At 37.8% G+C, this 25,505-nt stretch overlaps 3 protein-coding genes across 11 annotated transcripts in view; 1 reads left to right on the forward strand and 2 right to left on the reverse strand.

The window, feature by feature from the left end:
• The window catches only part of LOC128703418 (uncharacterized), a 41,162-nt gene that overhangs the window by 2,251 nt on the left and 13,406 nt on the right, over positions 1 to 25,505 (forward strand). For 4 of the 9 annotated variants that reach the window (XM_070104566.1, XM_070104567.1, XM_070104569.1 and 1 more), the window contains exons 2-5: positions 3,959 to 4,131; positions 4,493 to 4,564; positions 7,839 to 8,003; positions 10,505 to 10,654. In XM_070104566.1, coding sequence (XP_069960667.1) covers positions 3,976 to 4,131; positions 4,493 to 4,564; positions 7,839 to 8,003; positions 10,505 to 10,633 — 522 coding nt within the window. In that variant the 5' untranslated portion in view covers positions 3,959 to 3,975 and the 3' untranslated portion in view covers positions 10,634 to 10,654. Of the gene's footprint in view, positions 1 to 78; positions 220 to 262; positions 327 to 3,958; positions 4,132 to 4,492; positions 4,565 to 7,838; positions 8,004 to 10,504; positions 10,655 to 14,986; positions 16,332 to 25,505 lie in introns of those variants that run through there. The other 5 variants (XM_070104562.1, XM_070104565.1, XM_070104564.1 and 2 more) reach the window with 4 other exon arrangements.
• On the reverse strand, positions 14,544 to 21,670 carry LOC128703415 (uncharacterized). The gene is made up of 4 exons (XM_053798059.2): positions 20,973 to 21,670; positions 18,244 to 18,392; positions 16,141 to 16,251; positions 14,544 to 15,263 (listed from the first exon to the last, which is right to left on the reverse strand). The coding sequence occupies exons 1-4, from the start codon at positions 21,640 to 21,642 to the stop codon at positions 14,958 to 14,960; spliced, it is 1,236 nt and encodes a 411-aa protein (XP_053654034.2). The 5' UTR covers positions 21,643 to 21,670; the 3' UTR covers positions 14,544 to 14,957.
• Positions 21,656 to 25,505, reverse strand: part of LOC128703416 (uncharacterized) — a 21,509-nt gene continuing 17,659 nt past the window's right edge. The window contains exons 3-6 of the mRNA XM_070104696.1: positions 25,046 to 25,115; positions 21,920 to 23,195; positions 21,779 to 21,813; positions 21,656 to 21,669 (exon numbers count right to left, since the gene is read on the reverse strand). Of these exons, the coding sequence (XP_069960797.1) occupies positions 21,656 to 21,669; positions 21,779 to 21,813; positions 21,920 to 23,195; positions 25,046 to 25,115 (1,395 nt within the window). The remainder of the gene's footprint in view (positions 21,670 to 21,778; positions 21,814 to 21,919; positions 23,196 to 25,045; positions 25,116 to 25,505) is intronic.

Genomic DNA, 25,505 nt, shown 5'->3' on the forward strand with positions numbered 1-25,505 from the left:
ACCACAGTAATTATAGTACTAGAGGAAGTGAGAACCACAGTAATTATAGAACTAGAGGAAGTGAGAACCACAGTAATTATAGAACTAGAGGAAGTGAGAACCACAGTAATTATAGCACTAGAGGAAGTCTGAACCACAGTAATAACAGTACTAAAGGGAGATAAGAACACTGTAGTACCTACAGTCAGTGGTCAGGCTTCAAACATCTTTTATTGTACGGTAATAAAGGAATATAACAGACTGCCTGCACATGTTAAAGGCAGTCATAGTGTAAACCAGTTCAAGAAGACAGCCTAAGGGTACCTAATGAATGTAGTGACAGAAAGGTACCTAATGAATGTAGTGACAGAAAGGTACCTAATGAATGTAGTGACAGAAAAGTACCTAATGAATGTAGTGATGGAAAGGTGCCTAATGAATGTAGTGACAGAAAGGTACCTAATGAATGTAGTCACAGAAAGGTGCCTAATGAATGTAGTGACAGAAAGGTACCTAATGAATGTAGTGAGAAAAGTACCTAATGAAAGTAGTGACAGAAAGGTACCTAATGAATGTAGTGACAGAAAGGTACCTAATGAATGTAGTGAGAAAAGTACCTAATGAATGTAGTGACAGAAAGGTACCTAATGAATGTAGTGACAGAAAGGTACCTAATGAATGTAGTGACAGAAAGGTTCCTAATGAATGTAGTGAGAAAAGTACCTAATGAATGTAGTGACAGAAAGGTACCTAATGAATGTAGTGACAGAAAGGTACCTAATGAATGTAGTGAGAAAAGTACCTAATGAATGTAGTGACAGAAAGGTATCTAATGAATGTAGTGACAGAAAGGTACCTAATGAATGTAGTGACAGAAAAGTACCTAATGAATGTAGTGACAGATATTTTATTGTTTTTATCTAACACACTTGTAAATGTAAATAATTCATTTTACCTTATTCCTAGTATATCTCCTTTATAGTATAATAATAAGGTATTAAAAGGACCCCAATGGAAATAAGTCACTGACTTTTTTGGGTTATCCTAGGTCCTCTAAGGACCCCAATGGAAATAAGTCACTCTGTCTGACTTTTTTGGGTTATCCTAGGTTCTCTACACATATGCTGCTATGTATGATAATTCTATGTAACTGTATTTGTGTATACCTGAATAAACATACTTACTTACTTACTCTACACATATTGTATGTATGATAATCTACGTAACTATATTTGTGTATACCTCAATAAACTTACTTATTCAGGTCTGGGACCCCATGGTTTGGCATCCCTTAGCTCGATTGTTAGCGCACTCAGCTCACACACTGAGGTCTACGGTTCGATCCTTGGTACAGGTAGAAATATTAGGTTGTGTTTCCTTAAGACACCTGTTGTTCCTGTTCACTTATCAGTAAATTAGATACTTGCGCGTTAGTCGACTGGTGTGGGTCGCATCCTGGAGTATACCTGGAGAGGGTTTTGGGGATCAGTGCCCCCATGGCCTGGTCACAGGCCAGGCCGCGGGGGACAAAACTGACCTAATTTACCCAGAATGCTCTGCAAAACAAGGGGCTTTCTATATAGTAGTATGTCATTGATTTCAGTTACGCCTGTATACAGACACCCGCCAACTTACAAACACGTTACGTTCCAGAAGGCTGTTCGTATCTTGAATTGTTCGTAAGTCATTATTTCTCCATTTTATTATTATTTTTTTAATATTATTGTCATTATTATTATTGTTCTCTTTCTGCACCATTGTTTGTTGAAAACTTAAAAACAATACTGTACAGTATCAGTAATGTACAGTTCTTAATGCTAAATCATATTTTAATAATAAATACTGTAATAAAAAACTATTTACCTTTTTAATTGGTACAGTTACAATTAGTACGGTCTGTTCGTACGTCCGAATGTTCATAACTCGAATGTTTGTAAGTAGGGTAGCATCTGTACTTTGTACATATACTTATAGAAATAAGGGTTATTATTATTATGGTTCTGATCTCACAACTTGTGTGTTGGTCTACTGGAAAGTCTACCTTTCCTCTCTCTCCCTCCATTCTTGCTCTTAGTAACAAATCTCTCCTCTTAGTCTCCCTTGGAACATTTATCCTAGTCATTAGTCCTCTGGTCGAGTCACCATACATCATCACCTGTACTTTAGGAAAGAACAGTGATGGAAATAGGAATATTTATTTCTACAAGTACATATTCAACTGATATAGACCATAGCTGACATCAACAACATATTATGTAGAAAGTCCCTAGTTATGCAGAGCATTTCTGGTAAATTAGGTCAATTGTCTCCAGGTATACTCCAGGATGCAACCCACACCAATTGACTAACACTCAATGAAAATTAAATAAAAATGTTTATTTCCTTGCAAAGTTTACAATGTGTGGTTTACATATTATAAAATATCAATTACAAAGAAAGCCACTATCATGCCTAGGCATTTCGGGGCAAGTACCTACTTGCTGCTAGGTGAACAAGGACAGCAGGTGTCTTAAGGAAATAGATTCAAATGTGTCCACCCATACCGAAGATTGAACCACAAACATCAGTGTGTGAGCTCTGTGCTAGCAACCTAGTTATGAGACAGATTACTGATGAAAAAAGTCACTGACTTTTTTTTGGGTGATCCTAGGTAATTTAAGATAAGATTTGTTTGGATTTTTAACCTGGAACATTAGCCATCCAGGATAACCCAAGACAGTCAGTGCATCATCAGAAACCGTCTTATTTTCAATCTTGTCCCCAGGATGCAATCCACACTGGTCAACTAACACCCAGGTCTCTACTTACTGCTAAGTGAACAGGGACAGCAGGTATTAGAAAATACGTCTGATGTTTCTACATACTACGTACTTGGCTGGAGATTGAACAATGAACACTCAGTGCTTGAGGCGAGAGCGTTGCCTACCAGCCTTGTGCTGTATGAACTATATTACCCAATCAGTTTCCAGGCAATACACTCCCCTTCTCTTCAAAAGATTAAACCTGCTTACTATATTTAATATTCACATATATTATTATTATTATTAATACTACTGTGCATACTATATACAGTATACAGGACAATCAATTCTAATATTAATCCTGCTTTGAAACTCTTTCTTAATAGCTGCAACAGAACTTATAGGCATAATAGCAGACAAAAATCTCTTTGATGTTCCCTGTGTCCGGTTCAACCTGTATAAAAACTCAATACACAGAAAAGGCCTTAAAATCTGAAATTCTTTGCCTGAAAATTCCAAAGGTCCTCTGTCTGCCATCCATTTCAAAATCTGCTGTTAAAAAAACACCTCCTTACCTTAATGTGATCCTGACAGCAATATACTATGTCAAACAAATCCTGAAACTTATTTTCTTTCAATTTTGTCCCTGTTCTTCTTCCTCCAGTTTTCCTTCAATCCCCATATATTATTAGATAAGCATTTATACCTCTTGATTTAGCATGTGCTCTTAGCACTTTTAGAATTTTAATGCTTTATCCACATCTTTGTGAACATCACTGCTAAGTGAAGCAACATACTATACTGTATTTACACTCATCTAAGAGTGTAATTTGTTATTTGTTATGTATGTATAAAATTACTCAGATTGTCATTGCCTTTTTAATCTTAAGGTAATCTTAAGTTTGCCTGAAATGCTCTGCATATTAAGGGACTTTCTGGATGCACACTTAAATGTCATTCATCTTTGTACAAACATTGTATCATGCTGAAATAAAGCATGATTATTATTATTATTGAATTTGAATTATTATTATTATTATTATTATTATTATTATTATTATTATTATTATTATTATTATTGCCTGCCCGTAATGCTATGCATTCAAGTGGCTTTGGCATGCTGCATTTAACTGTATTCTTTTGTACTTCTCTGTATCATGTTCAAATTAATAAATAAATAAAAAATAAAAAATAAATTATTATTATTATTTGTTCTTTAGTATTTTATTATCTTTCAGATCACTGAAGATTTAAAATGCCACGCAATGTCGAAATCAAAGCCCTGGTACGAGATGTGGTAAAGTTGCACGAGCGAGCGGCTCAACTGTCTGGTAGTAAGGGGCACGTGCTCCACCAGGAAGACACGTTCTTCAATTCACCAAATGGAAGATTAAAACTCCGGGTCGTAAAGGTTGGTTAGTCATGCATTACTGTATGTGTACATATTAAGAATGGAATTCCTTCTGAAAATAAACTGTTCTGAGAGCAGTTCATATTTTTACATATTCTTGTATCTGTATATGTATACACATTAAGAATGGAATTCTTTCTGGAAATAAACTATTCACAGAGTAGTTCATTATTTTACAAGAGTTTGTTATAGCAAAGTTTATTATTATTGAATACAAGCTCCAGTCTCTATCTCTCCTTGTTCTAAATATTCCACCTATGTTTAGTGTTTCATCTAACAATATATGTTTACCCTTTTGTCCCAGCAATTTAAAAAATTAAGGTAAGTGTTATTAGTGATGCCTTAAAATGGTATTTTACAGGATGAAATGGAAGAGCTGATATATTATGAGAGACCAGACCAGGACGGCCCAAAGTGCAGTGATTATGTCAAGGTAACTGTTGACTTCACTCCAGTGATTATGTTAAGGTAACTTTTTTAACTCACCAGCCATCTCCTACAAAGGCAGGGTGAAGCTGTCCTTTCCCTCCTTGGAACAAACCTGATTATCTCCCATTTCCCAGGTGCTATATGGCCCCACCACTTAGCACTGCCATGATGGGAGATGGCTGTTGAGGTAAAATAATAAATAATAATAATATTGCAATTTAAAAAAAATCATAATTTTTCTTACTCTGATCCATAAATCTTAAAGTACATTTGTTGTGTACAGGACGTAGACTTATCATTTTTAATAATATACATTGGAACCTCGGTACTTGAACTTAATTTGTTCCAGAAGGCTGTTTGAGTGCCGATCTGTTCGAGTACCAAACAAATTTTCCCAATCAATTTTCTTTTTTGGTTGGCTGTTATCACTAATCTTCATAGGCCCCATGGTGGCTTATTTATACAAATAATGTAAAAAATGTGAAGAAACACGAAATAGTTTACAGAGTTCTGGCAGGTCGTGTTTGTTTGATCGAGTGCCGTGCAAACAGTTGACTACCAAGCGATTTTTTTACTGAACAAAGCGTTTGAATACTGAATTGTTCGAGTAGGGAGCTGCTCGAGTACCGAGGTTCCACTGTATATGGCATTCCATTTAATTTATTTCATTTCATATATGTATATTATTCCATTATGTTTACTGTAGACTTTTTATGTATTACTGTCCAGTCATTATAATCCTTAATCTTGGGAAAATAGTGTTTTTTTTTTTTGTTTTCTATAACATATCGGCCATCTCCCACCGAGGCAGGGTGACCCAAAAAGCAAACACTTTCGCCATCACTCATAGATAATCACTCTTTGCAAAGGTGCCCAGATATGACAGTTTAGATGTCACTCCAAACAGCCAATATCCCAAACCCCTCCTTTAAAGTGCAGACATTGTACTTTCCCCCTCCAGGACTCAAGTCTGGCTAACCGGTTTCCCTGAATCCCTTCACAAAATATTACCCTGCTCACACTCCAACAGTTCATTAGATCCCAAAAACAATTTGTCTCCATTCATTTCTATCTAAGATGCTGACACATGCCTGCTGTATGTCCAAGCCCCTTGCACACAAAATCTCTTTCAAACAACCTCTCTCCATCCTTTCCTAGGATGATTCCTACCCCTCCTCCCCTCCACTACAGATTTATACACCCTGCAAATCATTCTATTTTACTCCTTCCTCTCTAAATGACCAAACCATCTCAATAACCCCTCTTCAGCCCTCTGAATAATACTTTTAGTAACTTCACACCTCCTAATTTCCACACTATAAATTCTCTGCTTAATATTTACACCACACATTGCCCTTAGACATGACATCTCCACTGCTTCCAGCCTCCTCCTTGCTGCAGCATTCACTACCCATGCTTCACACCCATATAAGAGTGTTGGTACCATTATACTCTCATACATTTCCTTCTTTGCCTCCATGGATAATAGTGGATTGGTTATAAATACAGTGGACCCCTGACATTCGATATTAATCCGTTCCTGAGAGCCATCGAATGTCAAAAATATCGAAAGTCAAATTAATTTTCCCCATAAGAAATAATGGAAATCAAATTAATCCGTGAAAGACACCCAAAAGTATGAAAAAAATTTTTTACCCCATGAAATATTAAGTTTAATGCAATAGAATAATTACAATAACAACAATAACAATAGATTAATAACAATAGAATAATTGACACTTACCTTTAATGAAGATCTGGTGATGATTGATGGGATGGGAGGGAAGAGTTAGTGTTTAGAAGGGGAATCCCCTTCCATTAGGACTTGAACTGGCAGGCTCACCATGCCTTACCACACTGTATATGCCATTACGATTCTTAAATCTTTCAAACCAACCTTTGCTGGCCTTAAATTCACTCATCACCACTAGTTGCAGGCAATTTCTTTACCAAATCATAATGCACTCTGACACACGCACTCCACTTTCGTACTTTGCAATTATCTCTTTCTTCATTTCAATAGTCATTAGCACCTTTTTTCTCGAAGGGTTGGCACTAGAAGCTTTCTTGGGGCCCAAGGTTACTTATTTTGCAGAAACAAGCACCAAAAACAGTGATAATGTGGATAATATGGAATGTACCGTATGTATTCTTAGATGCGCGCACACTGGCTAGCTTGTAAACACTGGCACACATGGGGCAGTTCAGGCCACATGTGGACACGTCTTGTACGAATCGTATTGATTGTCGGGTTTTCCATCGAATGTCGAGGCAAAGTTTTTGCGTTAAAATGCATCGAATGTCGGATTTATCGAATGTCGATGCCATCGAATGTCGGGGGCGTTAAAATGCATCGAATGTCGGATTTATCGAATGTCGATGCCATCGAATGTCGGGGGTCCACTGTACTACATTTTTTCTAATGGCACTGGTTTACAAATTTAAAAAAAATGCATTTTGGAGAAAAAAGATATTTTATGGTTTTTGGGATGCTGAAAATGAATATGACCATAATAACAATTGATTGGCTAAAAGAAAATGTATGCATTTTTCTTTTAAATTATCATGCATTGTCTGCCGTCCTGCCAAGTGAGTGTAAAACGAAACCCTGCAATTGTTTTACATGATGGTAGGATTGCTGGTGTCCATTTTTCTGTCTCATAAACATGCAAGGTTTCAGGTATGTCTTGTTACTTCTACTTACACTTATTTCACACTACACATACATGTGCAAGCATATGTATACACACCCCTCTGGGTTTTCTTCTATTTTCTTACTAGTTCTTGTTCTTGTTTATTTCCTCTTACCTCCATGGAGAAGTGGAACAGAATTCTTCCTCCGTAAGCCATGCATGTTGTAAGAGGCGACTAAAATGCCAGGAGCAAGGGGCTAGTAACCCCTTCTCCTGTATATATTACTAAATGTAAAAGGAGAAACTTTCGTTTTTCCTTTTGGGCTACCCCACCTCGGTGGGATACGGCCAGTGTGTTGAAAGAAAGAAAGAATCATGCATTGTGGCTGTAGGAAACTGTATGTATGATTTCAGCAATTATGCATTGTGGGCTTGAATCAAGAGCCTTTACCCTGTATGGTTTCTTTATCCTGCATTCCTGGGTCAAAGTTACCAGCAACTGCCCTGAGCATATATTGTTAAAAATAGAACAAATTTGCAATTTTGAGCATTATTTCCATATTCATTGACCCAAAATTAGTAAAGAATGACTAGTTCTATTTGTGAAGCATTTTTGATGCTAATCAGTGTTGTGTGTGATTACAGGTCTCCGGAAATGTTGGAGAACTGAGTGGAGATCTGTGTACGTTACTGAGGCGCTGTCTTGGGACAAAGGGTGTAGTGAAGAAGACACGAACCTTATACATGGTTGATCAAACCAGAGTCCATGTTGACACCGTTTATGGTCTGGGAGACTTCATGGAACTTGAGGTAAGTTGTGCAGACCAGACTCCTTGCTGATACTGTATGTTGACTACCATGTTATTAGGTAGAAGGTACAATGAAGGAGGACATGAAGTGTTTACACTGTGGGACATATTTTAATGGATATTTTTTGATCCTGGGATCTTCGTCACTCCAAATGATTGAAATGAACAATGAGGGCATGGTATATGTAATGGAGAATGTAAATCACAGATGATGATCAGGTAAAAGCTTGAAAGTGAGTTGGGTTAACTTCATTTCATTTAGATATGAAAACCAGTATTTTGGCTTACCACTGGGAAAGCAGCTGAGTGTAGTTCTGGCCAATACTTTTATGGAAAACTTGGAGACTGGAAGTTTTTGCCCTATCACTCCCAACATGGTCACATGGCTCAGATGTGTACATGATGATAAGCAGTGTCAAAACTTCTATCAAATTCACTCTAGAACTTGATAACAAAGGCAAGCTACCATATCCTGATGTCCTACTATGCAAGTCACCCAGCAAAGACACTGTCTCAGGTTACAGAAAGTCCTTAAATAAAGTAACCTTATTCATTTCTACTCACAGAAGGAGATGTAGTCATTTGTTTTTTTCCAAGAGCTATCTTCTCCAGTCCCAGATTCCTAGAAGAATTATAATTCATTACCCATGCTTTTCTATGCTTACACTTCCTTCCCTATTTTATACAAGATTGTAAGTGCAAGAACTATACTCAACTCCAGCAACAATACCATTGTCAGAAAAAAAAAATGATTGAACCTATCTGATGGAGAAATGGCCACTAGTACAACACAGATCCATTCAATTAGTAACATCCATATAGCTGCCAGGGCCACATCTTCCATCAGGACCACACCAGGAAGAGAGCTCCCTATGACACCCCCAACAGTGAAGCAGGAGTATACACCATACCATGTGAGGGTTGCAATAAGACCTACATAAGCAAAACTGGGAAGAATTCTTCTGTACATGTTTATGAACACAACAATTGTCATACATAGGTCTAAAAGGACCATCTCATACACTCTCCACTATATCTGGTTCAGTTTGATCCTAAGACCTTGGTCCTAGTATCAAACCTTATCTAATGAAGATGCCCTAAGTGTATGCACTGTATATGTTGACTCTATGGTGACACTGTATGATATTGTATTTGTTGATCCTATGAATTTTGACATTGTTTATTTTGACACATATGTTGACTGTTATATTGACACTGGAGCTTGAGGCAAGTTTATAGTACATCATTACTTTATATGAACAGGTAAATCCAACATGGATGGAGAGTAAACATGAAGATGAATGGTTCTGTATATTTCTGCCTCGGTCTGAGACTCTCAGTTGCTAAAAAGGGTCTCTGACCAAGATCTAAATATACAAATCCTTTCAACTCTGTTTAATTTTGCATTCAGGTTTATTTATCTGCTCATTGATGAGTGTTTATGACACTTGTCATTGTACAGGAGAGCCCTGTGCATTTGGTACCTGTTTTGGACATGTAGAGAGGATGGAAAAAAAAAAAAAGAATGATTTCAAGAGTATATAAATCTGTAGTGGAGGGAAGGCAGGGTAAGGGTCAGCCTAGGAAAGGTTGGAGGGAGTGGGTAAAGGAGGTCTTGTGTACAAGGGGCTTGGACTTCCAGCAAGCATGCATGAGCATGTTTAAATAGGAGCAAGTGGAGACAAATGGTTTTTAGGACTTGACGTGCTGTTGGAGTGTGAGCAAGGTAACATTTATGAAAGGATTCAGGGAAACCGGCAGGCTGGACTTGAGTCCTGAAGATGGGAAAATATAGTACCTGCACTCTGAAGGAGGGATGTTAATGTTGCAGTTTTATAACTGTAGTGTAAGTGTGCCTCTGGCAGGAGAGTGAGGTCTTGATAAATTAGACACATGTGCAACTCTTGGGTATCTTTATTGAGGAAACATTTTGCCACATAGTGGCTTCATCAGTCCATACAAAGGAGAATCTTGAAGAACAGGAGGAGAATGAGGTAATCAGTCCCTCAACCTTGAGTCGATGTGGTCAGTCCATCAATCTTGAATAGAATACTGATGGACTGACCACATCGACTCAAGGTTGAGGGACTGATTACCTCATTCTCCTCCTGTTCTTCAAGATTCTCCTTTGTATGGACTGATGAAGCCACTGTGTGGCGAAACGTTTCTTCAATAAAGATACCCAAGAGTTGCACATGTGTCTAATTTATCAACGTGTCAGTTCTGTGAACCATTCATCTACAGAGTGAGGTCTTACCAGAGGCAAGACCTCATGGCTGATGTGTTAATAAAAATAAAGTAATAGTTTGACCTCCAACTGAGATTCTCTTCAGCTGATGAGGACCTTGGATGAAGGACAAAATGTACAGGCAAAATCCATGTGTTTTAATCTTTTTTGTGGGTTTTCTTTAAGCATTGACAGGTGTTCATTACACTTTATAATCGTGTAACTGTGTGTTTAAATTATAACTGATGTCACATTTAGCTTGTTTATGTTGGTAGGTTATGCTGCGTGAGGATCAGACTGTTGAGGATGGAGAGAAAATTGCCACTGATCTCCAACGACAGCTTGGAATTGAGAAGGAAGACTTGCTTTCTGAGGCTTACATGGATATGATTCTTAAAAAATAAAAAATGAAGGTGATATTTTAATGTTATTTGAATTCTCTTTAAAATATGGCACAATGTAACATAATGTGGTAGATTATTGTATCCAGCACCTTCAGTGGGGTAGAGTGTGTGTGTTAGATTTTTAATATCACTGAATGATCATATTTTATGATCACCTTGTTTTACACGTTCATTTTTTCACATTATCTAATGAAGTGCTGATCAAACAAAACCAGCAAGTTGGAAGCCATATAAATGATAATCAGGTAAATAATGATGTACAGTAGACCCCCTGTATCTGCAGATTCTGTTTCCATGGTTTCAGTTATACGTGGCTTACCATAGCCCGAAAATAACCCTTAATTTTGTTTAATAATGGCCCCGGAGTGCAAAAGTAGCGATGGTGGCAGTTCTTCAAAGCATCAGAGAAGCTGTGAAGTGCTTCCTATCAGTGAAAAAGTGCTAATTCTCCACTTCCTATGCTTAATTTATCAGTTAAACTTTATCATAGGTATGTATGAAAACAAAAAACAACTCGTATAGAGGGCTTGCTGCTATCCATGGTTTTGGTTATCCATAGTAAGTACTGGAACGTATCCCTTGCAGATACAGGGGGACTTATGTACTGTATTGAGTGAAACACACTCAGTCACTTTCATTCACTCAAAGCTCACCAGATCTTGAAAAAGTATCCTGCACTTTCACAACATAATCTTCTCATACACTCCACATTATAGGTCTAATGAAAGCTGGGAATAAAAGTAAAAATTCCATGGCTGGATAAGTTCATTATTAAACCATAATTTGAAGAGGAAACTTCACATAAAAGAAGGAACTTAAAAGTGAACATAGGAAAAAGCAGGGTGATGAGGGTAATAAAAAATTTAGGCATTGGGAGAGTGGATATCAAATTGGAAGGAGGGAGTGAGTGTATTTGGATATTTGGGAGTGGACTTGTGACTTGTTGGTGGATAAGTCCATGACAGATGAGGTGAACCATAGAACTGATGGGGTAAAAAAGGTTGGTGGTGCTTTGAGGCATCTGTAGAGACAAAGAACATTACCATGGAGGCAAAAAAGGTAATGTATGAGAGTATAGTGGTACCAGTACTGTTCTATGGGTGTAAAGCATGGGTTGTGAATTTTGGAGTGAGGAGGAGGCTGGAGGTAGTGGAGATGTCATGCCTGAGGGCATTGTGTAGTGGGAATATTATGCAGAGAATTCATAATTTGAAGAGTAGAAGGGGGTGTGAGGTTAATAAAAGTGTCCAGAGGGCTGAGGAGGGGTTGTTGAAGCAGTCTGGTCGTTTAGATATGGTGGAACAAAATAGGATGACTTGGAGGGTGTGTAAATCTGTAGTGGAGGGAAGGCGGGGTAAAGGTCGTCCTATGAAAGGTTTGTCAGAGGGCTAAAAGAAGTTTATATGCAAGAGGCTTGAACATCCAACAGGCATATGTGAATGTGTTAGAAAGAAGTAAATGGAGGCAAGTGGTTTTCATGACTTGATGTGCTGTTGTAGTGTGAGCAAGGTAACATTTATGAAGGGATTCGGGGAAACTGGTTAGTCAGACTTGAGTTCTGGAGGTGGGAAGTATAGCCTGCACTCTGAAGGAGGGGTGAGGATATTGCAGTTTGGAGGGACATCTGAACTGTAGTAATGATGCAGATGTGTTTCTTCATTTTCAGGTCACCCTACCTTGGTAGGAGATGGCCGGTGCTCACACACACTGTGTGTGTATGTGTGTGTGTGTGTGTGTGTGTGTGTGTGTGTGTGTGTGTGTGTGTGTGTGTGTGTGTGTGTGTGTGTGTGTGTGTGTGTGTGTGTGTGTATGTGTGTGTGTGTTTGTTTGTGTGTGTTTGTATTTGTGTTTGTGTGTGTACTCACCTAGTTGTGGTTGCAGGGGTCAAGTCACAGCTTCTGGCCCCGCCTCTTCACTGGCCACTACTCAGTCACTCTACCCGCTCCATGAGCTTTATCATACCTCTCCTTAAAGCTGTGTATGGATCCTTCCTCCACTGCATCACTTCCCAGACTGCTCCACTTCTTGACAACTCTGTGACCAAAGAAATACGTCCTAACATCCCTGTGGTTCATCTAAGTCTTCAACTTCCAACTGTGACCCCTTGTTGCTCTGTGTGTGTGTGTGTGTGTGTGTGTGTGTGTGTGTGTGTGTGTGTGTGTGTGTGTGTGTGTGTGTGTGTGTGTGTGTGTGTGTGTGTGTGTGTGTGTGTGTCCGTCCGTCCGTCCGTCTGTCTGTCTGTCCGTCCGTCCGTCCCTCTTCACTGACTCAGGATAGAAGTCATAATTAACACCCACCTGTGCTTCTGTTACTGCATCATAAAACTTAATATAGCCATCTGGTATCCCACACTCAAGAGAATTTACATCCTGCTCATTTAAAATAATTCACTTTCTGTTGGGAGCAGCATTGTTGGCAGAGGGGTCCTTTCTTAATATCAAGAATTGGAGCTACAGTCCCTTTCCTTGGATCAAACCTTAGTATCTCCTGTTCCCCAGATGCTTCTCAGTTAATATAATAATTAGTAGATCTTTCTTTCATTCAACACATCAGCCGTATCCCACCAAGGCAGGGTGGCCCAAAAGGAAAAACGAAAGTTTCTCCTTCCACATTTAGTAATATATACAGGAGAAGGGGTTACTAGCCCCTTGCCCCTGGCATTTTAGTTGCCTCTTACAACACGCATGGCTTACGGAGGAAGAATTCTGTTCCACTTCCCCATGGAGGTAAGAGGAAATAAACAAGAACAAGAACTAGAAAGAAAATAGCAGAAAAACAAGAGGGGTGTGTATATATATGCTTGTACATGTTTGTGTAGTGTGACCTAAGTGTAAGTAGAAGTACCAAGACATACCTGAAATCTTGCGTGTTTATGAGACAGACAAAAGACACCAGCAATCCTACCATCATACAAAACAATTACAGGCTTTCGTTTTACACTCACTTGGCAGGACGGTAGTACCTCCCTGGGCGGTTGCTGTCTACCAACCTACTACCTAGGTAATTAGTAGATACATGTATATATTAGCAGTTTGGAGGGATATGTTGTGTATCTTTATACATATATGCTTCTAAACTGTTGTGTTCTGAGCACCTCTGCAAAAACAGTAATTATGTGTGAGTGAGGTGAAAGTGTTGAATGATGATGAAAGTATTTTCTTTTTGGGGATTTTCTTTCTTTTTGGGTCACCCTGCCTCGGTGGGAGACGGCCGACTTGTTTAAAAAAAAAAAAATGTATATATGCTGCATTTAATTTTGTGTAGGAGGTTGATACAGGATTGTCTTGTTTAACATATGCTTTATTTATCACCACACAGTACATTGAAGAGTAAAAGGAATTTAATTAATGAGAAGAAAATTCATTGAATTATAAAATACTTGTTGTAAGGTAGAGGTATAATACTGTATGATGGTGACATCAGTATGTGTCCCCCTCAAAGTGTCTTTTTTTTTTTCAAGTACATACATATGTATGTATATAAAGGAGGTTTTGTGGGCGAGGGGCTTAGACTTCCAGCAAGCATGTGTGAGCGTGTTAGATAGGAGTGAATGGAGACGAATGGTTTTTGGGACCTGACGAGCTGTTGGAGTGTGAGCAGGGTAATATTTAGTGAAGGGATTCAGGGAAACCAGTTATTTTGATATAGCCGGACTTGAGTACTGGAAATGGGAAGTATAATGCCTGCACTTTAAAGGAGGAGTTTGGGATATTGGCAGTTTGGAGGGATATGTTACATATCTTTATACGTATATGCTTCTAAACTGTTGTATCTAGGCCCCTCTACAAAGACAGTGATTATGTATGAGTGAGGTGAAAGTGTTGAATGATGATGAAAGTATTTTCTTTTTGGGTCACCCTGTTTTGGCGGGAGACGGCCAACTTGTTAAAAAAAAAAAATGTATATATTACATATTAGAGCTACCCTCGCCGACCTTGAATCGAACCTGATTTCCCCATAATTATAATAACAATAGCAATTATGCTATGTTCATGGGCAAGCACTGAGCCCATAGGAGTTGTATAGTGCTTGGGGGGAATGGGAGACATTCAAATTTGATCCAGGGAAGGGGAGGGCAGGTCCAATTCCTTGGATCATGAGCCTCTCACCAGTATCAAAGAACCTCCCTTGAGGGTTAATAATAGCAGTAATCCCTCGAGTTGGTCATTATAAACCAAGATGCTTTTCTAGGATGGCTTAGGTGCCTTGATACTGGTGAAGGATTCTCAATCCTAGGAGTTAGAGCTGCCCTCCCTTTCCTTAGATCAAGCCTGATTATCTACTATGGTTGTGTTGTGTGTGCATCTTTGTTAATAATACTACATTAAACCTGGGTGGCAACAACACGAGTAGCAGCAGCACCACCAGAAGCACCAGTAACGGCAGCATCAGCAGCACCAGTGGCACCACCCCCTCCACCAGTAGTAGCCAAGGCTTCATTAACATCAGCATTAGCACCTGGAGAAGCACGATCAGCAGTACCACCACCAGCAACAGTTGTTCCAGTAATAGTAGCAGAAGCATTAAACTTATATTGCTTGAGAACTGCTTCTACCTGCCACTTGCGACCTTCCAGCTGTTGCAACTGATTCTCCAATTCTGACTTCTTGGCCAGGTTAGCATCCTCACTCTACGGATGACACAACTTACTAAGATAAAATTGTGATGAAAGAGAAGAAGGCATAAAAGAGGAGGATACCTTAACAGGATGGAAAATTGAAGAGTAAAAGAGAATTGGAAGATAGCAGATGAAAAAAATAAAAATATAAATGTCAAAAAAAAAAAAAAAAAGGGAAATTTGAAGGTAGAGCCAGTGGTCAGGATCTAGACATCTCTCACATGTCTGAAGGATTAAACAGAACTGATCAGAATCTGCATAATAACATCTCTTTAAGGAAATGCTTTGATGCTGGTAATCAAGAATTAGAGGTACTCCTTCCCTTCCATGGATCAAACCTGATATTGACATTCCCCAGACAGTATGATCCTTACTGGTTTAGCACCCTTAATGACTGTCATCCTTTGGTGATAAGGGGAATGCTGTGATGTTGATGAAGGGTTCTTGATTCAAAGAATTGAGCTGTGTGGTTGTATCAGTGGCACCAACTGTGACCCTACTGTCTCATACCTGAGCCTCAGAAACTTTCATGGTACAGTATTTGTATTCTTGTATCTCACAAAGCCATATAGTCCATAAACCCATGCTAAGTCACAGTGAATAACTCTTGCTGAATAAACAGAAGCATGGATAGGGTCCATATTGTTCATTCATCTGTTTATTCATTAGCAGTTGTTTGTTATGACTTATCTTGAGTCTTATTCCCTATAAGTATAATGCAAATAATAAGTCAAGAAATAAACATATGGGTGGATGAGGGGTCTGGACTGTTAGTTTATGGACTATGGTTCGAAGCCCTCATCTGTTTATTCATTACAACCTAATTTGAGTTCAAAGGGGTGAGCAAATAGCTGTATGTTCCAGTATAAGCTAGGAAGATCACACTGACCTGAGAGAGAAGAGCAGCCACCTTCTTTATCTTATGGTCACTCAGGTGGTTCAAGAGCTGCTTAACCTCTGCCTGTTCATTGTTGCTCAGCTCGCAGTGTCCACGAACCACCTGCCCACAATACATGAGTACAGTAATTAAAATTCTAGAGGGTGTCATTTATGAAGAATTGAATTAAATGTTCAAGTTTATATTGTGTTGTTAATTGCCTTGTTAAGACAGCTGTGTGACAACAGTTTTAATGTGTAATGCTATCAGTTCACATATAGTACTTTTTAAAGTAGCAGTCTTAGAGAGAATATCATGTATTTTGAACTATGGTTAAAATTAAGTTACTACTACCTGTAAAACTGCTGTGTGCACTGACCTATAAAGTACTGTCCCTCTAAGTGATTTTTGGGTTATCCTAGGTTTTCTACACATATGCTGCAATATATGGTAATCTATGTAACTGTATTTGTGTATACCTGAATAAACTTACTTACTATTTAACACACTGGCCATCTCCTATACTTCATACTCCCTTAAATCTGATATCCAACCTCTCATTGCCGAGATTTTTTGTTACTCTTATCATCTGTTTTTTTTCTAGGTTCACTTTTAATTTCCTTGTTTTACATACAGGTGGGCCCCACTTTACAGTGTTTTTCTAATGCAGTGGTTTTCAATTATACCCATTCTTCATTTATTCAGACTTCCTACAATAAATATACAGTGGACCCCCGGTTTACGATCAGCTCCCAATGAGACCAATTATGTAAGTGTATTTATGTAAGTGCGTTTGTATGTGTATGTTTGGGGGTCTGAAATGGACTAATCTAATTCACAATATTCCTTATGGGAACAAATTCGGTCAGTACTGGCACCTGAACATACTTCTGGAATGAAATAATATCGTAACCCGGGGGTCCACTGTATTCACTACTCACTATAAGCTAAGAATGAAAATATTTTAAGGTAAGTAATATGTGTACTGTATATGCATTTTTTAGGCCTAGTTCTATTGCTCACTTTATATATGATAGTGTAAACATGTTATCAGGCTTGTACATGCATTTGAAGGTGAAAAAGGCTATGTTTCATTTTACAGTGATTTTCGCTTTTCAGCAGTAGCCCAGAACCTAACCTGCTGTATAAGCAGGACCCTCCTGTACTCTCCCAAATTCCTCTACCAACCTTTGCAACTTCTTCCCAGAATGTCACAAACGAACAGTGTCATTGGCAAAAAGGCAACTGTGACAACCCCCACTTTGTATCAAATTCATTAACCTCTATTCCCACATCTCTTTCCAACACCTTAGCATTTACTTCTTTTATGATCCCATCTATAAATATGTTAAACAACCATGGTTATATCACACATCCCTGTCTATCCTACAACAGTTTCTCCCATTTTAGCATTTATGTCCTCTGCAACAATTATTTTCTCACTTGGTTCAAAACTCTCTGAACATTTGCTTAACACTTCCCAAAATCTCTCCTCTATACATTCATTCTCTCTCTCTCTCTCTCTCTCTCTCTCTCTCTCTCTCTCTCTCTCTCTCTCTGTCTCTCTCTCTCTATCTCTCTCTCTCTATCTCTCTCTCTCTATCTCTCTCTCTCTATCTCTCTCTCTCTATCTCTCTCTCTCTCTCAATCTCTCTCTCTCTCTCAATCTCTCTCTCTCTCAATCTCTCTCTCTCTCAATCTCTCTCTCTCTCAATCTCTCTCTCTCTCAATCTCAATCTCTCTCAATCTCAATCTCTCTCAATCTCAATCTATCTCAATCTCTCTCAATCTCAATCTCTCTCTCTCTCTCTCTCTCTCTCTCTCTCTCTCTCTCTCTCTCTCAATCTCTCTCTCTCAATCTCTCTTTTCCTGGTGCAATAACACTGTAATCCACTGATTACATCCCACTCTTATTCTCATCCACATAATTCTTGAATTTAACCCCAATACCTCTTCTTTTCTTTTGTGGTTGATCATTTAATATTACTCCTAACCCCTTTCTTTAGCTCCCTCAGGCACACCTGATTTAACCAATTTAATCCCTTTTACTCCTCCCTGCTGCTGAGGTAAGATAACAATTAATTTTTAAATTCAGCTGTATAAAGAAAGTTTCACCTGAGAGAAGGCAGTGACTGCTGTTCGTGCAGCATTGTTGACCTGGTATTGGTGCTTGCTGCTGTCAATGTCCTCTGTCAGGGCACTCAGGGCCCAGGACAGATCCTTCAGGGACTTCAGCAGCATGTGCTCGCTGTTGCCACACACCACTGTTGGCATGAAAGAGATATTACAGGACCATAATGCTGCACAAAGCCTAGTGATCAAATTGTATAGCCCAGTGGACCCTACCAGATGAGTGACAAGTATAAGAGAGTTCAGTAAGATGCAGTTGTCTGTATATGGAAGATCAGACACACACACACACATATATTCACCTACATGTGCATGCTCATGTCCCTCTCTCTCTGACTAATATCATGCAGCTGACTACAAATATAAGCTTATTTCAACATGATACATTCTTCACACAGAAATGGGTGACACTTGAGAGGTTGTTTAAGGCCCATAGTTATGCAGAGCATTTCTGGCAAGCTGTAAAGCAGGGCCTGCCTGTACAATCTTTATTGATTGATGCATATCATGGACAGGATGGGACCCAATAACCTTAAGACTTTGTAGATGCAAATTTACCAGTTTTGTAACATAACTAATGAACTTTGATTCTGAGAAATAGCTAAATAATGTTTTTTCTGATCAGCTTCAAAGTTTCAGGAATGGTGGGCTTTGCTCAAAGAAAAATTCACATTGTTGTTGGGCTGTATAGGTTTTTATTTGTCATTTTTTTAGCCAAAGAATCTTGGAGTTTTGAGACTTTAAATGCTGTGGTGTCTTAACTTGATTTTGTAAGTAGTAATCTTGGGTAGCATAGGTGCAAATTTTATTGAAGAAATTGTGAATACTGAATTACTGATTTTCACACAATAACTTGTAAATTCTTCTGTACAATGATTAGTCTACATGAACTCGAATTGCTCAGTGAGGCTTTAATACTGAGTACCAGTAAATAACTTTAACTCCTTGACTGTCGCAACCCCAAATCCTGAGGTGTCTCCTGGCATCTCAAAATTTCAAAAAAAAAAAAAAAAAAAAAATTCTTAGGAAATGATAGAGAATCTTTTTCCGATTGTAATGACACCAAAAGAACGAAATTTGATGGAAAACTGATGGAATTACGCTCTCGTGAAGTTAGCGACCTCGGCGATATTTACAAATCAGCAATTTTGTCCACTTTGAGCCCTATTTTCGGCTAATTCCATTGTTCCAGTCAACCAAACTCATAGCTGTTTCTTTAGAACTCCATATTTTCTATTGATTGAGTACAAGAAACTGCCCATTTACTGATTTCAACTACCCAATAACGTGGTCAGAAATTTGCAATTTGGCCAATTTCATGAAAATTAAAAAATATGACAATTTCAAAATAGGGCCCAGAATGAACAATGCAGACATTCCTGGTTCTAAAATAACATTTTCTTTGTTCATCAGTCACGTCTCCAGGCACCTCTGATATTACTCTTGCTTTCTATTTTGAATTTTTATTCAAACAAAAAATAGAAGATTTACTGTTATGCAGACCACTGCAAAATTGTAATAATTGTATAAATAATGTCAAACCATTCATGACTGCATATTAGAATGGCTACTTGGACATTTATTGGAAAATGACATCATTTGTTTACTTTTGAACATCAGCATAAATCAAACATTTCCCGTACTTTGAGCTCCATTTCAAGGTTCTTTTCATAGTAAAACCAATCAAAATCACCTCTATTTCTATAATATGTTTTCCATTCTATCAAATGAGACCAAGAAAACGAAAATACAACCATAAATACTATACGAAAATAGACCACAAAGTCAGCATTTTAATTAAAAAAAAACGGTCAGTTTTTTTCCTCATGCACTGCGTGCTACAGGATTTTTTTTATATGGTGCACACTGACCACACAGACCCATTCTCTCACATGTGGGCCTACCAGCTTACTCCTGCTTGATTTGAAGCCTCTAGAATTTATGAGTATACATGTATATACGTTAAAAATGGTGGCTCATAAGACATATATCAGGCTGAGGGACTGATTACCTCAAACTCCTCCCCTCCTTATACCCTCTTCTTATACCTTCCTGCTTTGTATAAGACTCATGAAGCCACTGTGTGGCAAAATGTTTCTTCAATAAAGATTCCCATATGTTGCATAAGAGTCTCAATTTTTCAGTTGATTGATTGTTGAGGGTCAAATTTTGAAGAAAGTCTTAAGGACTCCTGTGGAAATAAACCACTGTGTTTGACTTTCTTTGGTTGTCCTGGGTTATTGTATTCATGAGGATGAGCTAAAGCCATAATGATTATACAGCATTTTGCCTGGGTTATAAATCCTCAAGGGTTAATGATCTGAAGCCTTCTTGTTTAGGCATCCTTCTGACAAATCTCAGGATAACCCAAGAAAGCCAAGCAATGTGGCTTATTTCCATTGTTGTCTTCTGGTTATTTCCCAGGATGCCAACCACAACAGTCACTAACTGCTTGGTATATACTGCTAGGTGACAAAGAATCAATGTTAGAGATTTTTAACCCTACACCTCACCAGATACCCTAGCTACCACCTGTAATAATAAACATCAAGATGAGTATCTAGCAGTACATATGTGTTTAGAGCTTACTTAATCCATATTTTAGGGATAAAAGTATCCTTGATTGGTGGTGTACAGGTGACCATGCAGCCTTCATGACCATCATGTAGCTGATAAAATTTAAACCCAATAAACTGCATCAACTAGTTACCTACCATGAGCTCTGGAGTTGACAGTGTTGAGGAGATTTTGTAATGAGGAAAACAAGAGGAATCTGCGATGAGGTCCTTTTATGCTCTCCAGCTCTGCCTGTATGTTCTTCAACTCTTGGAGAGCAGTTTCGAGGTTTGATGAGAGAATATGAACTTTGTTCAGCTTGTCTTTGTCAAGTGAACACTTGATCAGTTCCTTGGTAATTTCATTGATTCTCATAGTTATGTTGGACAGTTCTCTGTTGAAGTCTGTGATGCGTTGAGCTACCAAGAACGGTGCTGTCACACATTCTTTGATTGTATTGTTGGTATTGATGGTAGTGGGAGTCATACCTGTGTTAGTAGCATTCTGAGGTGTAATTATGCGTACAGTAGTTACAGTAGCACCTGGACTGACTGTGGTGTTTTTTCCTGGTAGTGTCCAGAAGTGTGAAGCTGTAAAAGTTTTTGCGTGTGTTGGGGTTTTTCTTCTAGTTGTTGTTATAGTGTGTTGTGCCGTAGTTTTTCTAGGTGGTGTTGACTTAGACATTGATGTAGTTTTTCTAGGTGGTGTTGACTTAGACATTGATGTAGTTTTTCTAGGTGGTGTTGACTTAGACATTGATGTAGTTTTTCTAGGTGGTGTTGACTTAGACATTGATGTAGTTTTTCTAGGTGGTGTTGACTTAGACATTGATGTAGTTTTTCTAGGTGGTGTTGACTTAGACATTGATGTAGTTTTTCTAGGTGGTGTTGACTTAGACATTGATGTAGTTTTTCTAGGTGGTTTTGACTTAGACATTGATGTAGTTTTTCTAGGTGGTGTTGACTTAGACATTGATGTAGTTTTTCTAGGTGGTGTTGACTTAGACATTGATGTAGTTTTTCTAGGTGGTGACTTAGACATTGATGTAGTTTTTCTAGGTGGTGTTGACTTAGACATTGATGTAGTTTTTCTAGGTGGTGTTGACTTAGACATTGATGTAGTTTTTCTAGGTGGTGTTGACTTAGACATTGATGTAGTTTTTCTAGGTGGTGTTGACTTAGACATTGATGTAGTTTTTCTAGGTGGTGTTGACTTAGACATTGATGTAGTTTTTCTAGGTGGTTTTGACTTAGACATTGATGTAGTTTTTCTAGGTGGTGTTGACTTAGACATTGATGTAGTTTTTCTAGGTGGTGTTGACTTAGACATTGATGTAGTTTTTCTAGGTGGTGTTGACTTAGACATTGATGTAGTTTTTCTAGGTGGTGTTGACTTAGACATTGATGTAGTTTTTCTAGGTGGTTTTGACTTAGACATTGATGTAGTTTTTCTAGGTGGTTTTGACTTAGACATTGATGTAGTTTTTCTAGGTGGTTTTGACTTAGACATTGATGTAGTTTTTCTAGGTGGTTTTGACTTAGACATTGATGTAGTTTTTCTAGGTGGTTTTGACTTAGACATTGATGTAGTTTTTCTAGGTGGTTTTGACTTAGACATTGATGTAGTTTTTCTAGGTGGTTTTGACTTAGACATTGATGTAGTTTTTCTAGGTGGTTTTGACTTAGACATTGATGTAGTTTTTCTAGGTGGTTTTGACTTAGACATTGATGTAGTTTTTCTATTTTCTGGTCTGACTGTAGTTGTTCCATTGTGTGTGTCTGGTTTTACTTTAGTTGTTTTTCTGTGTTCTGGCATTCCTGTAGTTGTTAAATATGAAGCTGTGGTTGATGTTTTATGTTTTGTTGTTGATATCAGTGTTGAGACTGGGAATGTTGTCGAGGCAGTGGAGTTAAGGACCACACAAAATTCTCCATGTGTTCCATTATAGCCTTTAATGGCAGGCATAATATTCCTGAAGTGGTTGGTCTGTGAACATCCTCTCACTGTGGTCGTTTGTGTTTCAACATCTAAGTACAGTCCTGGGCCAACTGAACTTCTAGTGCGGTCGCCGTAGGTAACATCTAACCTCACTAAACGAGTTTCCACTGAAGGACAGGTTTTGTAATTGAGTTTCAATCCAACTACGACTTCTGGCAAATAATTCTGCAACTCCTCAAGCAGGTTAGCAATTTTAAAAGTCTTGTTGTATATGTCTTGCCAGCGGTTCTTGGTCTTGGGGTGTAAACAAGCCTGAGTGACCAACCTTGATGTGGTTTCTATATTCTGGATCACTTTGTCATATAAGGAGAATGCTTTTTGCAGTTCTGGCAGTTCATTGGTCCTGTTGCAGCAGGTCTTGTGACCAATACCAATCCTCAGATCTAAAATTTAGAGTAGAGACCTTGGTAAGGGATGGTATTAAATACAAGTATGTAAATATGACTGGTAGGTGAATAAGACGTGTGTAATACTAGAACTGCAAGATAAATAAGACACATGTAATACCAAAACTAGATGACTGAGACTTGTGTATAATACGATAAGTGGAAGACGAATAAGACACACACAGTGCCTAGGTATCTTTATTATAAAGTTGTAGTGTTATTTAAGCTTTATAAATTCTTTCTGATAAACGTACCCGGCACTGCACATGTGTCTTATTCATCTACTTGTCAGTTTTGTTATTTTTTTATATTTTTACTAACACATTGGCTATTTCCTACCGAGGCAGGGTGACCCGAAAAAAAGAAACACCTTTACCATCATTTACTCTGTCAGTTTTATATATCAATAAATATACTAGTGGGATATTTATTGAGATGTTTTGCCCATAGCAGTTTTTTCAATCTAATAATTGGATTGAATATCCAAGTAGTGTATTAAAATACAGTATATATACGTACATACTATTTGTATATGCGCATATTAAAGAATACGTACTTTGGCATGATACAATGTTTGTATAGAGTTGGATGACATTGAGGTGTGTGTGCAGAAAGCTCCTTAATATGGAGAGCATTTCAGTCAAAATTAAGGCTAAATTAAGGCTAATAACGCAATAATTAATTGACTCACAAAATCGTAATGACACGATTGCAAACAAACTATACCGTAATACGTAATTAATTGATTACTTACATATACAGTCTCTAAGTGATTGTAAAAATAAATTTAGGAATTACAATGAACACTTTTATCAAGTTTAATTGTTTTAAGGATTACAGGTTGGCTAGATTCCTCATTACAGAAAATGAGGATTCTAGCATATTTTGAATACTTTCAAAATGTATTTAATGGTTGTGAGAATTACAGATAAGAGAATAAGAATATACTGTTTTTCAAATGCTTGTGGCATTGAGAATATGAAAATATAGTTTAATCATATTTAGTGAGGAATGTGGGCTAATATTTGTTGTTAAATAATCATGGAATCCCTTCTCCCAAGAAAATAAATGAAAAAAAAAAAACTTGAATATTGAATTGATTGTAGCGGTTGTGTGATCCTGGAATTTTGTTGTCTCCAAAGACAGAATCATTATTTTATATTCTTGTAATAAGTATCATGTATACAAAATTAAGGATGCACTTCTGTATGTTGAAGTATTTGTGAATAATGTCTAGTTCTGCATTACTTAAATTCAATAAAGTTGCATTTGGATTAGCTGTAAAGTAAATATTGTCTGTCACTTCAGTGACATGTAATTTACATCATTTTCTGAACTTACTTTTTTCTCAGGAATTCCTTGTTAAAACAGATTTTCAGTTTACCTAAAAAACTTAAATTGTGGTATCATAGTACAATTTTAATTATTATTTTTTTAAGAGATCGGCCCTTTCCCATTGAGGCAAAGTGACCCAAAGAAATGTTTTCATCACTCACTACTATATCATAAGAGAAAAATAAAAAAAACATGAAATTTAATGGCAACAGTTGACATATTATTATTATTATTATTATTATTATTATTATTATTATTATTATTGAAGAATTGAGACACTTGTGCAACACATGGGAATCTTTATTGAAGAAACGTTTTGCCACACAGTGGCTTCATCAGCCACTGTGTGGCAAAACATTTCCTCAATAAAGATTCCCATGTGTTGCACAAGTGTCTCAATTCTTCAACTTGTCAGTTTTCAAAACCATTCACCACATTATTATTATTATTATTATTATTATTATTTTTATTATTATTATGATTGTTGAAATACAGTATATAAGTGTACTTACCCAGAAGTGGTGAGTCTACCAGCTGACCCTCCAACTGTGTCTGTCTAGCTACACTACCCTGTGAAGTACACTGAGACACACACATAAGAATAAGTGAGAGAGAGAGAAATATATATAGAGTGATATATACATATTTTTTTCTCAACAGGTTCGCTGTCTCCCACCAAGGTAGGGTGACCCAAAAAAAGAAACACTTTCACCATCATTCACACATAATTGCTGTCTTTGTAGAGGTGCCCAGATATAACAGATTTGATGTTACTTCAAACAGCCAGTATCCCAAACCCCTCCTCTTAAGTGCAGGCATTGTACTTCCTACCTCCAGGACTCAAGTCCGGCTAACCAGTTTCCCTGAATCCCTTCACAAAATATTTCCCTGCTCACACTCCATCAGCTCATCATGTCCAAAAAACCATTTGTCTCCTTTCACCCCTCTCTAACATGCTCACATGTGCCTGCT

Source organism: Cherax quadricarinatus, chromosome 93 (assembly GCF_038502225.1).
Source record: "Cherax quadricarinatus isolate ZL_2023a chromosome 93, ASM3850222v1, whole genome shotgun sequence".
NCBI lineage: Eukaryota > Metazoa > Arthropoda > Malacostraca > Decapoda > Parastacidae > Cherax > Cherax quadricarinatus.

Excerpts from the sequence above, each read along its gene's own strand:
- LOC128703415 (XM_053798059.2), bottom strand. The coding sequence starts at position 21,642 with ATGTCTAAGTCAACACCACCTAGAAAAACTACATCAATGTCTAAGTCA. Across the intron at positions 18,393-20,972 it reads TGTCAACTCCAGAGCTCATG|TGGTGTGTGGCAACAGCGAG; the intron begins GTAGGTAACTAG and ends TCATGCCAACAG. Across the intron at positions 16,252-18,243 it reads CAGTCACTGCCTTCTCTCAG|GTGGTTCGTGGACACTGCGA; the intron begins GTGAAACTTTCT and ends TATTGTGGGCAG.